General features: G+C 39.7%; 1 protein-coding gene across 2 annotated transcripts in view; it reads right to left on the reverse strand.

Moving 5' to 3' along the window:
- zc3h3 (zinc finger CCCH-type containing 3) overlaps nucleotides 1-12,708 on the reverse strand; it is a 205,114-nt gene that overhangs the window by 121,605 nt on the left and 70,801 nt on the right. For both annotated transcript variants that reach the window (XM_052023588.1, XM_052023589.1), the window contains exon 4: nucleotides 11,461-11,617. In XM_052023588.1, coding sequence (XP_051879548.1) covers nucleotides 11,461-11,617 — 157 coding nt within the window. The remainder of the gene's footprint in view (nucleotides 1-11,460; nucleotides 11,618-12,708) is intronic.

Genomic DNA, 12,708 nt, shown 5'->3' on the forward strand with positions numbered 1-12,708 from the left:
GTTCTAATTGCGTTTTTCCTTGCAAAAATCGTGTACAATTTATATCTAATTTATGTTTTGTGAATGCTGCTTATCTGATGTTATGTGCCTGTGATGCTGCTGCAAGCAAGTTTTTTTATTGCACCTGTGCATACATGTACTTGTGCACATGACAGTAAACTCGACTTTGACCGTCTGGTTTTAGTTGAAGCTTTGCCTGCTCCTTGAAAAGCCACAGTTAACATTATAATGACGAAGGATGGTGCTGGTTTAACCACACCCAGAATGAAAATCAAGGCTATGGTATCAAAAAGAGAGAGACATTACAGGCAGTAGGGGTTAAGGGTAGAAAATCAGAATAACAGAGAAACAATAATTTACTACAATAATCTTCTTCCACCCCCGCCCCCCCTCCACCGTCAGAATTTTTCTAAAGAAACATTATATATTTAAGGAGTCAAAAATGTAACTGACTCAGTTCCCAAGACATTTTACTTTAGTTCAGAACTAACAGAAAATCAATTGATAATCAGTTTAGAATATTTTTATATCTTTACAAAAAATAAACATCATAATTAATTTGTGGTTAAGTGAAGTAATAATGGACTGCACTGGCTAGAAGGAAGATATGAATATTAATCTGAAGGACAGGGTGCCAGTACTATACCAGAAGACTTGAGATCAGCAAGTCTGTTTGAAGGACAATCCTGCATAAACAAGTCTATTAGTGAGGCTACAACTTCCAATTTCCCAAAAATAATTGACAGCATTTTAAAGGACATTATCTAATAATTAAGTGTATGGAAAAGTTGAAACTGGAATATTACTTCAAATTATATACTGCAAATGTGGGACAAGGGCACAAAGATACTTGCAAGTGAGAGCTAACTTTTAAAGACAATCTCCTTCATGGCATGCATGTCTTTTTTTTGAAGGAGCAGAGACCAAAATCCTGATACCATTTATACAATTAAAAGCTATATTGGGGGATGGTGACACAAGAGATTCTTCCAATGCTGGAATCTGGAGCAACATGCACAAAAAGCACTGAAGGAACTCAGCAGGTTAGGCAACACATGGAGAGAAATACACAGTCGACGTTTCAAGTCGAGACCCTTCATCAGGACTGGAAAGGAAGAGGGCAGAAGCAAGAATAAGGAGGTCAGGGGAGGTGGAGGAACACATGAAGGCAGGTGATAGGTAAATTCAGCTGATAGTCAAGTCCAGGTGAGAGGGGGTAGGTAGGAGGGTGGGGGAGGGGGTAGATGCAAAAAGCTGAGCAGTGATAGGTAGAAAAGGCAAAGGGCTGAACGAGGAATCTGGTAGGAGAGGGCAGTGGACCATGGAATAAAGGGAAGGAGGTGGGGAATAGATGGGCATGTCATAGGGCGGGAGAAGGGATGGGCAGGTCATGAGAGTGGGGGAAGGGGAAAGAGAAGGGCAGGAGGGGGCCACAGGAATGTGGGAAAACAAAGAAGGGAAAAAGGGTGGTGGGGGGGGGGGGGGTGGGGAGAAGAAGGGAAGGGTTACCGGAAGTTAGAGAAATCGATGTTGAGGCTGTCAGGTTGGATACTACCAAGGCAGAATGTGAGGTGTGTTCCTCCATGGTCATGCCTTTCTGGGTAGATGGACTGATCTAATAACTTTTGTCACTTAAAATGAGGCATACAATTATATAAGGCTTTGTTGAAAACACCTGGAGAACTCTGTGTGGTTATATACTCTTTATCTGAGGATAGGTATAACAGAGAAGACTATGAACACAATATTTCCTCTGACTGAAGAATAAGAATTGGATTGCCAAGTTTCAGGATAAGAGGTCAAGCCTTTATGCACAAGATGAGGTGTAATTTCTTCACTTGGAAAATTGATTGAAACTGGTGGTATGCGTTCTCAAGCAAGAATATTGTTAATATCAGACATAGAACAGTGCTATAGGACCTCAACTATTCTATAAAGAATTTTTGAGGCACTTTGAGGAAAAAACTCTTAGATAATATGTTTCTGGCCAAGTGAGAAAGGAGACATTCCTGAATTTGGTTCTGGGGAATGTGGTGAGTGAAGCAATCATTAGTGGGGAAGCATTTAATGAGCAGTGCTCATTGTATACTCTGAAATCTAGAAGGGAAATAATATTTAATTGAACAGCCAACTTTGTGAGTTGACAGCTGATCTCCCAAGGATAAATTGATATTGAAATATAGCTAGCAAAACCAGAAGTGAAAAATGGTTGATCATTAAACAAAACACAAGTTGGGTGACGCAAGGGACAATCCCATACAGGGGAAAGGTAAGCCAAACAAAGCCTCTAGATCCTGAAGATTAGGATTCTAGGTTGCTGAGGAAATTTCAAGAGGTATTGACAACTTTGGATTGAAATGAGGAAAAAAAATTCTTCACAAGCAGGTTTGTAAATCTGCAGAAAGTTTTAACTCAGAAGGCAGAGGACACTCAGTCATTGACTACATTCACGAATGATACACTAAGTGACTGGGCAGCATCAGGCATGTTCTTACTAAATGGATGACAAGGCTCAGGGTGGGGAGAGAGATGAGGGGGTGGGGTGGAGGCATATGACCTTTTACAAATTCTATATTCCATGTTACAGTCCAAACCTCCTTAAATCTGGGGTGGTAACAGAGGACCAGAGAAATGTGAACCTTACACCTTTGCTCAGAAAAGAATGGAAGTAGATACTTAGCAACTACAGACCATCTAACTTCAGTGAAGATGCCAGAATCCACAGTCAGAAACTAAATTAATAGTTACTTGGACAAGTATAGATTAATAATGGAAATCCAGAATTCATTTGTTGAATTAAAATCTTGTTTAATTAACGACTGATATTTTTGATGAGAAAATGTAGTACAGGGACTTAATAAAACGTGTTTAATAAAAAAAGGCTCGTCAGCACAATTGAAGCCATTGAGCAAAAGGGCAGCATGAATACAAAATTGGCTTGGGGATTAGAAGAAAGGTGAATGCCTGCCTTTTAGAAAGGAAGGTGGTACGGAATGGTGTTCCCCAGAGATTGCTACGAGGATCATTCAATGTATGCCCCGGATTTGGTTGTGTAGCACAAGAGGACAAAAATCAGTGAAATGGGAAGACACACTTCAGAGGAAATTTATTGCAGAGAGATGTGAAGTCATGTGTTTGATAGAAAAATAAAAAGAGGAATATTTGTAGATTGTAAATCTGAAAGATACAATTCTAAGTAAGGTCCAGGAACAGAGTATAGAAAGGAATAGAAATGACATAAATCAATGTTCTATGCATGCACAAATCTTTGGAAATGGGAGGTCAGGTTATAAAAGCAAATTTTAAACAAAAATGTCTTGGTCTTTGTATATGGAGGCACAGTATATGAATGCAACAACATTTTGTTGAACCTATAAAAATCTCTGGGTAGATCACAAATGGAGCATTAAGCCCAATTTGGGAACTGCATTTTAGAAAGGATTTAGCAGAACAGTTTCAGGAATGAAAGACTTCAAGCAGATAGACTGTAAAAGTTGGTGTCATGCTCCTCAGACTATAGCAAATTCAGATGAAATTCAACTGAAGTTTTTAAAATTATTAAGGGTCCAGACAAACCATTTCTTTTGGTGGAAGAATTGAAAACCAGGCTGCAGGTATTTAAGGTGATTATGACAAGAACCAATGAAGGCACATGGATACCCCACACAATGAATAGTTATGATCTGTAATACAGGGCTTAAAGGGGTGGTGAAAGCCGACCCATTCATGCCTTTGCAAAAGGAATTGAAAGAAAAATGATTCTATGATTTATTATTAGCCCTCTACAACTCAGTATATACCACTTTTAGAATGCAAGGACAATTTTATCCACTCTACCTTCAGAGGGACTTTGGTGGATTGTACATAGCCAAAAAAAAAGATATTGACTGAAATTTAAAAAAGTAACCAAAATAGAGGAATAAAGATTGGGAGGGGTTGGAATCTCGATTTATAGTATAGAAAGTCAGCCATCTTATGTTAACTTCAACCAAGACCACAGTTTTTGCAAACATTCGAATTGATTATTTGACTTACTCCTGCTCTTACTTGAAGGGAAACAGTTTGGGCAATCAGCAGTGAACAAGTACACAAATGGAAATTGTTAAATTAGATTAGAAAGAACAGAAGTGTACATGCATTTTGTACAGACGATTAATCCTATTTATTCATATGCTATTTACATTTAAGAGTCTATTAATTTTGGAACCAGACACGCAATTCTTAGGTGGAAATCTGTGACATTTTGCAAGTTTGAATCCAAATAAGTAAATTAAGGTTTAGTGCCTAGATGTATTGGATTTCATTAGTACAGTAAAAGGTAAAAAAAAATCATACAGGAAAGAACAAGGACCTCACCATAAAACAGAGATGCAGGAGGTGGCCATTCAGTCACTTGTGCCTTCTCTGCCACTCGATAAGATCAAGGCTGATCTTTTATCTCAGTGCCACTTTGCTGCATTAACCCCATTTACCTTAATATCAAAAAATCTATTGATCACTTTCTTGAATATACTCAGCAACTCTTTCTTCTTGATTAAAATGGATGAGATTTAGTGATCTAGGAAATCTTGCACCTAGGATATGCAACATACACAGAAACACTTACTGAAATTAATGTGACCATTTGTGGATGCCCATTGGTCAATAACAATTTATATCTACAAGCAATCTTCATCATAGAAAAGCATTCCAAGGTGCTTGAGAGGCATGAGGAAAGCAGGTGCTCACCATTTCAGAACGTTGGTGATCTCGACCTTGAGAAGCTATATGGAAAAAGTGGGTGATAATCATTCAATATACATTTCCAAGCCACTCACAAAGAAAATAAATGGGGATTGCAGAAAGCAACAAACAATCTGCTGGAGGAACTCAGTGGGTCGAGCAGCATCTGTGGGAGGTGTTGGATTAGGGTCTAATTTGTTATTGTTCTTGTAGTTTAACTTTCTTTCTGCTTGCTTATATTTGTATAATCACCTGTTTGTCTGTAAATGTTCAGTGGATTTTCAGTAATTTGCAGTATAGCTGGTTCTGTACTTCTGTAGTTTCTTTGTCTGTAGTCTGAGATATCATGGCAGTGTAAATCAAGACAGTCCTTGTTGTCTCACAGGCTGTTCTATCAGGGAAGACTCCCCTATCTATCCAGCTAAACTAGTTTTCAGTATAAAGGAGGACCTTGTGTTCTTTATTTAGTTAGTGTTACTTAGTCCTTTGTTCAGTTACTGTTAGTATGAGTAAGTTCTTATTAGTTAGTGTTGTTTGCTCACAGTTCTTTACTGCTGTTTCTTTGTCATGAACATCTAATAAATGGCCGTGATCACAAGATTTATGCATCATTCTTGACTTCCGAAGAACCTTTTGGACAATATCATCTCCAGATCCTTCAGAGGAAAGGAACTATTGACGTTTTGGGTCAAGATCCTACATGAGGACCTGATGCAGGATTTTGACCCAAAACATTGACAATTCCTTTCCTCCCGCAGATGCTGCTTGACCCGCTGAGTTCCTTCAGCATATTGTTTATTGCTCCAGATTCCAGCATCTGCAGGCTCGTGCCTCCAGTGCAGAAAGCAACTGTTGGAGCAATGTGAGAGTAAACTCCAGCTTAGTTCCTCTCCTCAAATTCTCAGGGATTGATGAAATAATTTTGAGACTATCAGAAAATCTGAGTTCCTTGCAAGGAGATAAAGGCAAGATTTAGAGGTAGGATTGAAAGGTATATTGTTGAAAATGTCTCCGCATCCAACACATCATTCTCTGCAATATCCGCAACCTCCTATGGGATCCCACCGCCAGGTACATCTTTGCACACCCTCCCCCCAGCTTTCTGCAGGAATCACTCTCTCCACCACTCCCTTGTCTACTTGTCCCTCCCCACTGATGACCCTCCCAGCAGTTATCCCTGCAACCATGCAAAGTGCTACCCCTGTCGCTACACCTCCTCCTTCACCAACATTAAGGGCCCTAGACAGTCCTTCCAAGTGAGGCAGCCCTTAACCTGTGAATCCAAGGATGTCATTTATTGCATCTGGTGCTCCTGCTGCGGCCTCCTCTACATCGGTGAGACCCAACGCAGACTGGATAACAGCTTTGTCGACCACCTTTGTTCAATCCGCCACAAAAGCAAGGATCTCCTGGTGGCCAGCCACTTCAATTCCACATCCTACTCCCACACTGAGATGTCCATCCACGGCCTCCTCTACTGCCACATTGAAGGAATAACACCTCATATTCTGCCTTGGTGGTCTAAAACCTGATGGGTTCAACACTGAGTTCTCCAACTTTCGGTAACTCCTCCACTGTCCTTGCCCCCGCCCCCCACCCCCGCTTTGTCTTCCCTCATTCCTGTGGCCACCTCACTCCTTCTCTTTCCCCTCCCCCGCCCTCATGACCTGCCCACCTATTCCCCGCCTCCTTCTCCATTTTCTATGGTCTACTGCCCTGTCCTACTAGATTCCTTCTTCTTCAGCCCTTTGCCTCTTTTACCCATCACCTCTCAGCTTCTTGCATCACTCCCTTTCATTCCCCCTCCCCCTCTCACCTGGACTCACCTATCACCTACCAGCCTGTGCCCAGCCCTCTCCCCGACCTTATTCTGGCTTCTGCCCTCTTCCTTTCTAGTTTTGATGAAGGATCTCGACCTGGATGCTGCCTGACCTGCTGCTTTCCTCCAGCATTTTGTGTATGTTGCTCTAGATTCCAGCATCTGCAGAATCTCTAGTGTCTTTGTTGAAAATGATGGAAAAATGAAAAAAGGGTATATAATAAATCAGTAATAAAGGCTGTGAAAGAACTGGGGTGGGGCAGTGACAATTTTGAACACATTACTATCAGAAGAGGTGAAGTACATGTTCTCCAAAATGATACTGAGGCATATAAGTAGCAGGTTACATGCCTTTGCTTATGATCTCTTGATGTAGAACAAGGATGATTGGATCGAGTTTAAGAAGTTAAGAAGATTTGATAAAGTTGATCGGAAGAATTTAGAATAATAATCTACTTAAATGAGAGCTGGGCTTTTCATGAGTGAAACCAGGAAGCTAACTAACTGTATGGAGTTACCTTCATGAATCGGGTGAACTTTTCACACTTGATCTTTACTTAAAGAGCTTAATGATCCTGTCTATTTTCTACCTTTGCATTATATTGTAACAGCTTGAAGTTCCATTTATTGTTGTGACCAACTTGGTTGCTGTTTCTCCTCCACTCTTTTGTGCTACAGTGACCTGGACCGAGGATGACATTCAATCTGTGATTTGACTTATGCATTTTAAAACCTATAAGGCAGTACTCCATTATGCAAAACAAATGGTGAGGAAGCCTCATATTTATCCCTCTATAGTGACCAATTGGTTAATTACTATTTTATGCTTACCCTCAGATCAAACACATTCACATCTGTTAATCTTTTATGAGTTTCATCTCTTCTCCAACAGTCTCCTTACAGTTAAGGTATTGATTTTTTGTTATGTTTAGTATCTAGGGCTATGGTTTTCTCCCTGGTCCTCTTGTTGCTCACTGATTAGCACTCTAATGTGTTTCTGTATTTTCATGCCAGTAAGACACAGAACATAGAACAGTACAGTGCAAGAGCAGGTCCTTCTACCCATTTCTGTGCTAACCATGATGCCGATCTAAACTAATCCCACTGCCTGTATCCCTCTATTCCCTCCCTGTTCATGTGTCTGTCTAAATGCCTCTTAAATATCACTGTCATATCTGCTTCTACCACCTCCCTAGCAGCAGGTTCCAGGCACCCACCACTCTGTTTTCTCCTTTCTCTTTGCAGGATTTATAAAGCTCATTTCATCGTCATCTTACTTTTAATAGTTGATAATCATTAGCTCATGTTTGATCAGTTTGAGTTTGCTGGATTTGGGAATGTACTTATCCTATATGCTCAGCAAAGACATTAAAAAAATCAGTTTTCCGAATTCTCAAATTTATTTACTTCTTTTATCCCTCATTTTACTCAATTTATTCCATTTTTCCTATTCTTAGATACTTCTGACTCTTTGATCACATTAAGCGTGGGTATTCCGTGGCTGTGGTCCTATGATCTTCTATAACTGCCGTTTTCTGGATCTCTCATGATTAATGGATCAAGAGGAGCATTCTTGTGGCTACCTTGACTCACTGAGTGAATCATAAAACATCTATTAATGGCAACCCACTTGGGATTTCTGAGTTTATATTAAAATGGGTGAAGCCTCCAATTAAAATAAGTTTCTGTTTTCACATATTCTGACACTCTCTCGCAGAGCAAACGGTATTTTTCCTTTTGCTGGCTCATTGGTCTATTGCATACCCATGGGTTGCCTTGGATACTATTTTTTGCACTGGAAAAACAAAATCTGAATAGCTCATTTTGAAGCTTTGAAACTCCCACAGGATCAACTCAATCAATCTCACATCAGTACCTGATGTATTGGACAAACTCCATGCCTTCTTGTTCACTTTTTAAATGTATGTTTGTTCTTTTTTTAGCTTTAAGACAAAGTAAATAGGAAAGTAATTTTACAATGCCTCCAGAAGATTGCAGTCCTTTGGCTTTACCTTGGCAGATTCTTTAGTGTTCAGCCAAATGAAATTCTTGAGAAAAGAAATGTACAAAAGAACATAAGAAATAGAAGCAGGAGTAGGCCACTTGACCCTTTGTTCTTGGTCTGCCATTCAATGAGATAAGGGCTGATCTTCCAGCTCATTATCATTTCTCTGCACTAACTTCATATGCCTCGATTCCCCTAATATCTAAAAAAGAATATCGATCTGTGTTTTGAATATATTCACTGGCTGAGCTTCCACAACCCACGTGGGAAGATAGTTCCCAAGATACACTTTCCTCTGGGCGAAGAAATTGCTCGTCTGTCTTAAATGGTTGACACTTTATTTGAGTGTGACTTCTGGTTCTAGGTACCACAGCCAGAGGAAACATCAACAATGCATCTACCCTATCAAACATCAATGAGACCACCTCTCATTCTTCTAAATTCCAGACAGTATAGGTTAGTCTATTCAATTTCTCTTCACCTTAACACCGCCAATTGCCTTGCAATTATCACAGTTTGTGCCTTCAATGGCACAAACATCACTCATCTGATTAAAAGAAATTTGACCAGCCAAAGTACATTACTAGCTAGCTTCAAGGTGATCCTATTAAACATACAGAAAATTTGGGAAGAGTAAACTGCTTCTGCACATTAAGCAAGGCCTTCCAATATTACCTGTGCTACAAAACATGACAGAGCTTGGGTATGTATATTCTATTCCAAACGCTTGTACCTCAAGAGATTCACCATTGCCTGCAAAAGGTAGCTTAAATAAAATATTTTGTTTTATATAAAGAAATGTTGAATTCCAAATTACTGGTATTTCCATTTTATCAGAGTTATTAATAATTGAGTTCCAGGAGCAGATTTAACTCCCAGAATTTGTAATGACTATCATTATATCTGCTGCAAAAAACAAACTGCATCAGGACTCATGCAGGGTCTTGACCCTTTGCCATGACCTATGCTGCCTGACCCACTGAGCTCCTCCAGTAGTTTGTTTTTTTTTGCTCCAGATTACAGCATCTGCATTCTTTTATGCCTTTTTGCCATTTTGAACTGTTAGAATTTATTTCTGCAAGAGTTGCATAATACACAATGGTATATAAAAATGAGAAGGATACAATGAATAGGAAAGTGTTAAACAGGTGGTGAAATGAAAGCAAATTACTCTTAAATTGAAGTTAACAGGAAACACTATTTAGAAGCAGCAAAAGTGACACCCAATTAAGCAACCTTTTAAAGATTCAAGAGATACTGCAGAGCTGAAGCTGCAATCACAATAAGGAACTGGGAGTTTATAATCCATGTGTTTGCACAAGAATCAACTTCACTCAGATAACTTTTATAGAAGTAATTGCCATTTCTGTCTGATCACATTGCTGGGATTATTTTTAACAGACAATAAAAACAGAGAGATCACCACACTGTTTAATATAGACAAATTGAAATAGGAAGAATTAAGGGCTGAAACAGATTCGCACAAGTATATTTCTGCTAAAAACAAATCAACATCTATTTAATTGGACAAAACCTATTAACTGAAATGTAACCACAGAAAATGAACACAGTGTACAAAAATGCTCATTTGGTACAACTAAACAGCTCTACAGTTTGGAGGAAAACTCCAAGGATCAGATTGAGTTACGACGACTAGATGCACAAGTCCATTTGATGGCTGTATGAAATCGATTAGGAACCAAGACCTTCAGAGTAGGTTTGATTAAACCAAAATAATGCAGTGATAGTTGTGTCACAATAAGTTATAGTTGCCCTGAAACAAGGCAAATAAAAACCATCTGAAGATCTTATTGTCACTGACACTTTCCACTCAAAGAACACGCTTACAGGCTAGGCAGAGAGTTGCATTTTGCCATCTGTACTACTGAAGTCTCCAACTCAGAGCATTCATAGAATCATAGAACAGTACAGCACAATACAGGCCCTTCAGCCCACAATGTTGTGCCAACCTTTAGACCTCGCCTAAGACTATCTAACCCCTTCCTCCCACATATCCCTCTATTTTAAATTCCTCCATATGCTTATCTAGCAATCTCTTGAATTTGACCAATGTACCTGCCTCCACCACTGCCCCAGGCAGCGCATTCCATGCCCCACCCACTCTCTGGGTAAAAAACCTTCCTCTGATGCTCCCTTGAACTTCCCACCCATTACTTTAAAGCCATGCTCTCTTGTATTGAGCATTGGTGCCCTGGGAAAGAGGCACTGGCTCTCTACTCTATCTATTCCTCTTAACATTTTGTGCACCTCTATCTTGTCTCCTCTCATCCTCCTCTCCAAAGAGTAAAGCCCTAGCTCCCTTAGTCTCTCCTCATAATCCATACTCTCCAAACCAGGCAGCATCCTGGTAAATCTCCTCTGCAACCTTACCAACGCCTCCACATCCTTCCTATAATGAGGCGACCAGAACTGGACACAGTACTCCAAGTGTGGTCTAACCAGAGTTTTGTAGAGCTGCATCATTACCTCACGGCTCTTAAACTCAATCCCACGGCTTATGAATGCTGACATCCCATAAACTTTCTTAACTACCTTATCCATCTGTGAGGCAACTTTCAGGGATCTGTGGATATGGACCGCCAGGTTGCTCTGCTCCTCCACACTACCCAAAATCCTGCCATTAACTTTGTACTCCACCCCGGAGTTTGTCCTTCCAAAGTGTACCACCTCACACTTCTCCGGATTGAACTCCATCTGCCACCTCTCAGCCCAGCTCTGCATCCTATCAATGTCCCTCTGCAATATTCAACAATCCTCCACACTATCCACAACACCACCAACCTTTTTGTCATCTGCAAACTTGCCAGCCCAACCTTCTACCCCCTCATCCAAATCATTAATAAAAATCACAGCACTGAACCAGCATCTGATGAAGCCACAAACACAAAATTACCTTAAGCAGGAGTTGTTGATCTTTTTAGTCTTCCAGGAAATGCCAGATGAGGCTGTTGGCAAATTATTCCAGCTTGCATTTTTCTTCACTATTTTATACCTTGTATTGATTAGTCTGTTACTTGAAGTGCTTTTCACTGAGAATGAGGAACTTAAACCTGTGTAAACATAAATAAAATGAACAAATAACTTAAACCACATATTCACAATAATCGAGTAATGAAGATAAAAATACCAGAAAAAAATCCTTTCTATGGTTATGCTAACTAAGCGGTGAAAATGATTTCAATAATCCAAAAGGGTGGTTGGAGAAATGCAACTTACCCTTGTGGGGGACTCCAGATCAAGGGACATAACCTTAAAATTAGAGATGTGCTGCTTATTAGTGATATCAGGAAGGGTGGTAGAAATTTTGGACTTTCTTACCCAAATGCTGTTGAGGTTCAATCATAAATTTCAAAGCTGAGATTGCTAGATTTCAGTTAAGTTATGGCATTCTGGGAAATGAAACCAGACAAGGTAAATGAAATTTAGATATAGATCACACATGATTAACAAAATGGGAGCATGAACCTGAAATAGCCTACCCTACTATTCCTTTGTTAAATTGTTGACCAAGACCAGAAAGAATGACCATGAGGGCTGCTAGATTGCTCACTTAAGTTTTTTTGCAAAGACAACCTGCCAACTCTGCTCAGCCTCATCTATACCAAATGCAGGTCCTACTTGACTGACTCAATGCTCTTTTATATACCCCACACCAACAGTGTTCACTACTCAATAACCAATCAAACAAGACACAGTTGGCAGAAGTTTTATTTCCTTGTGGAATTGCAGCAGATCAATAAATTAACACTTTCAGAAATAATGGAAAGATAGGAAAATATTCTTACAGATGATTGTTTTAACACAAGTGATATTGTCAGGATTTTTACTATGAAGGGCCAACTCTTACTTTATCAGACATGTCTAAAACCACTTGTTGGTATTGTATATATGCTTAGGAACAACTTTACACTGGAACTTTAATGTGGCAATTTTTCCTAGGCACTTCACTGGATTGCAGACAGTTCAGAGAATAGGAGAATGTTACAGATATGGAGCAATTTTTAAAATTAAAGCATTGCCTACCTGACAGTCAATACAGTTCAGCAACCACTTGGGTGAATGAGGTTTAGTGAGAGTCGGGACACAAGCAGGGATTTAGTTGAGCTCAAAGTTATAGTGAATGGAATGGGGGTACTGGCCA

This window comes from Pristis pectinata, chromosome 9 (assembly GCF_009764475.1).
Source record: "Pristis pectinata isolate sPriPec2 chromosome 9, sPriPec2.1.pri, whole genome shotgun sequence".
Lineage (NCBI taxonomy): Eukaryota > Metazoa > Chordata > Chondrichthyes > Rhinopristiformes > Pristidae > Pristis > Pristis pectinata.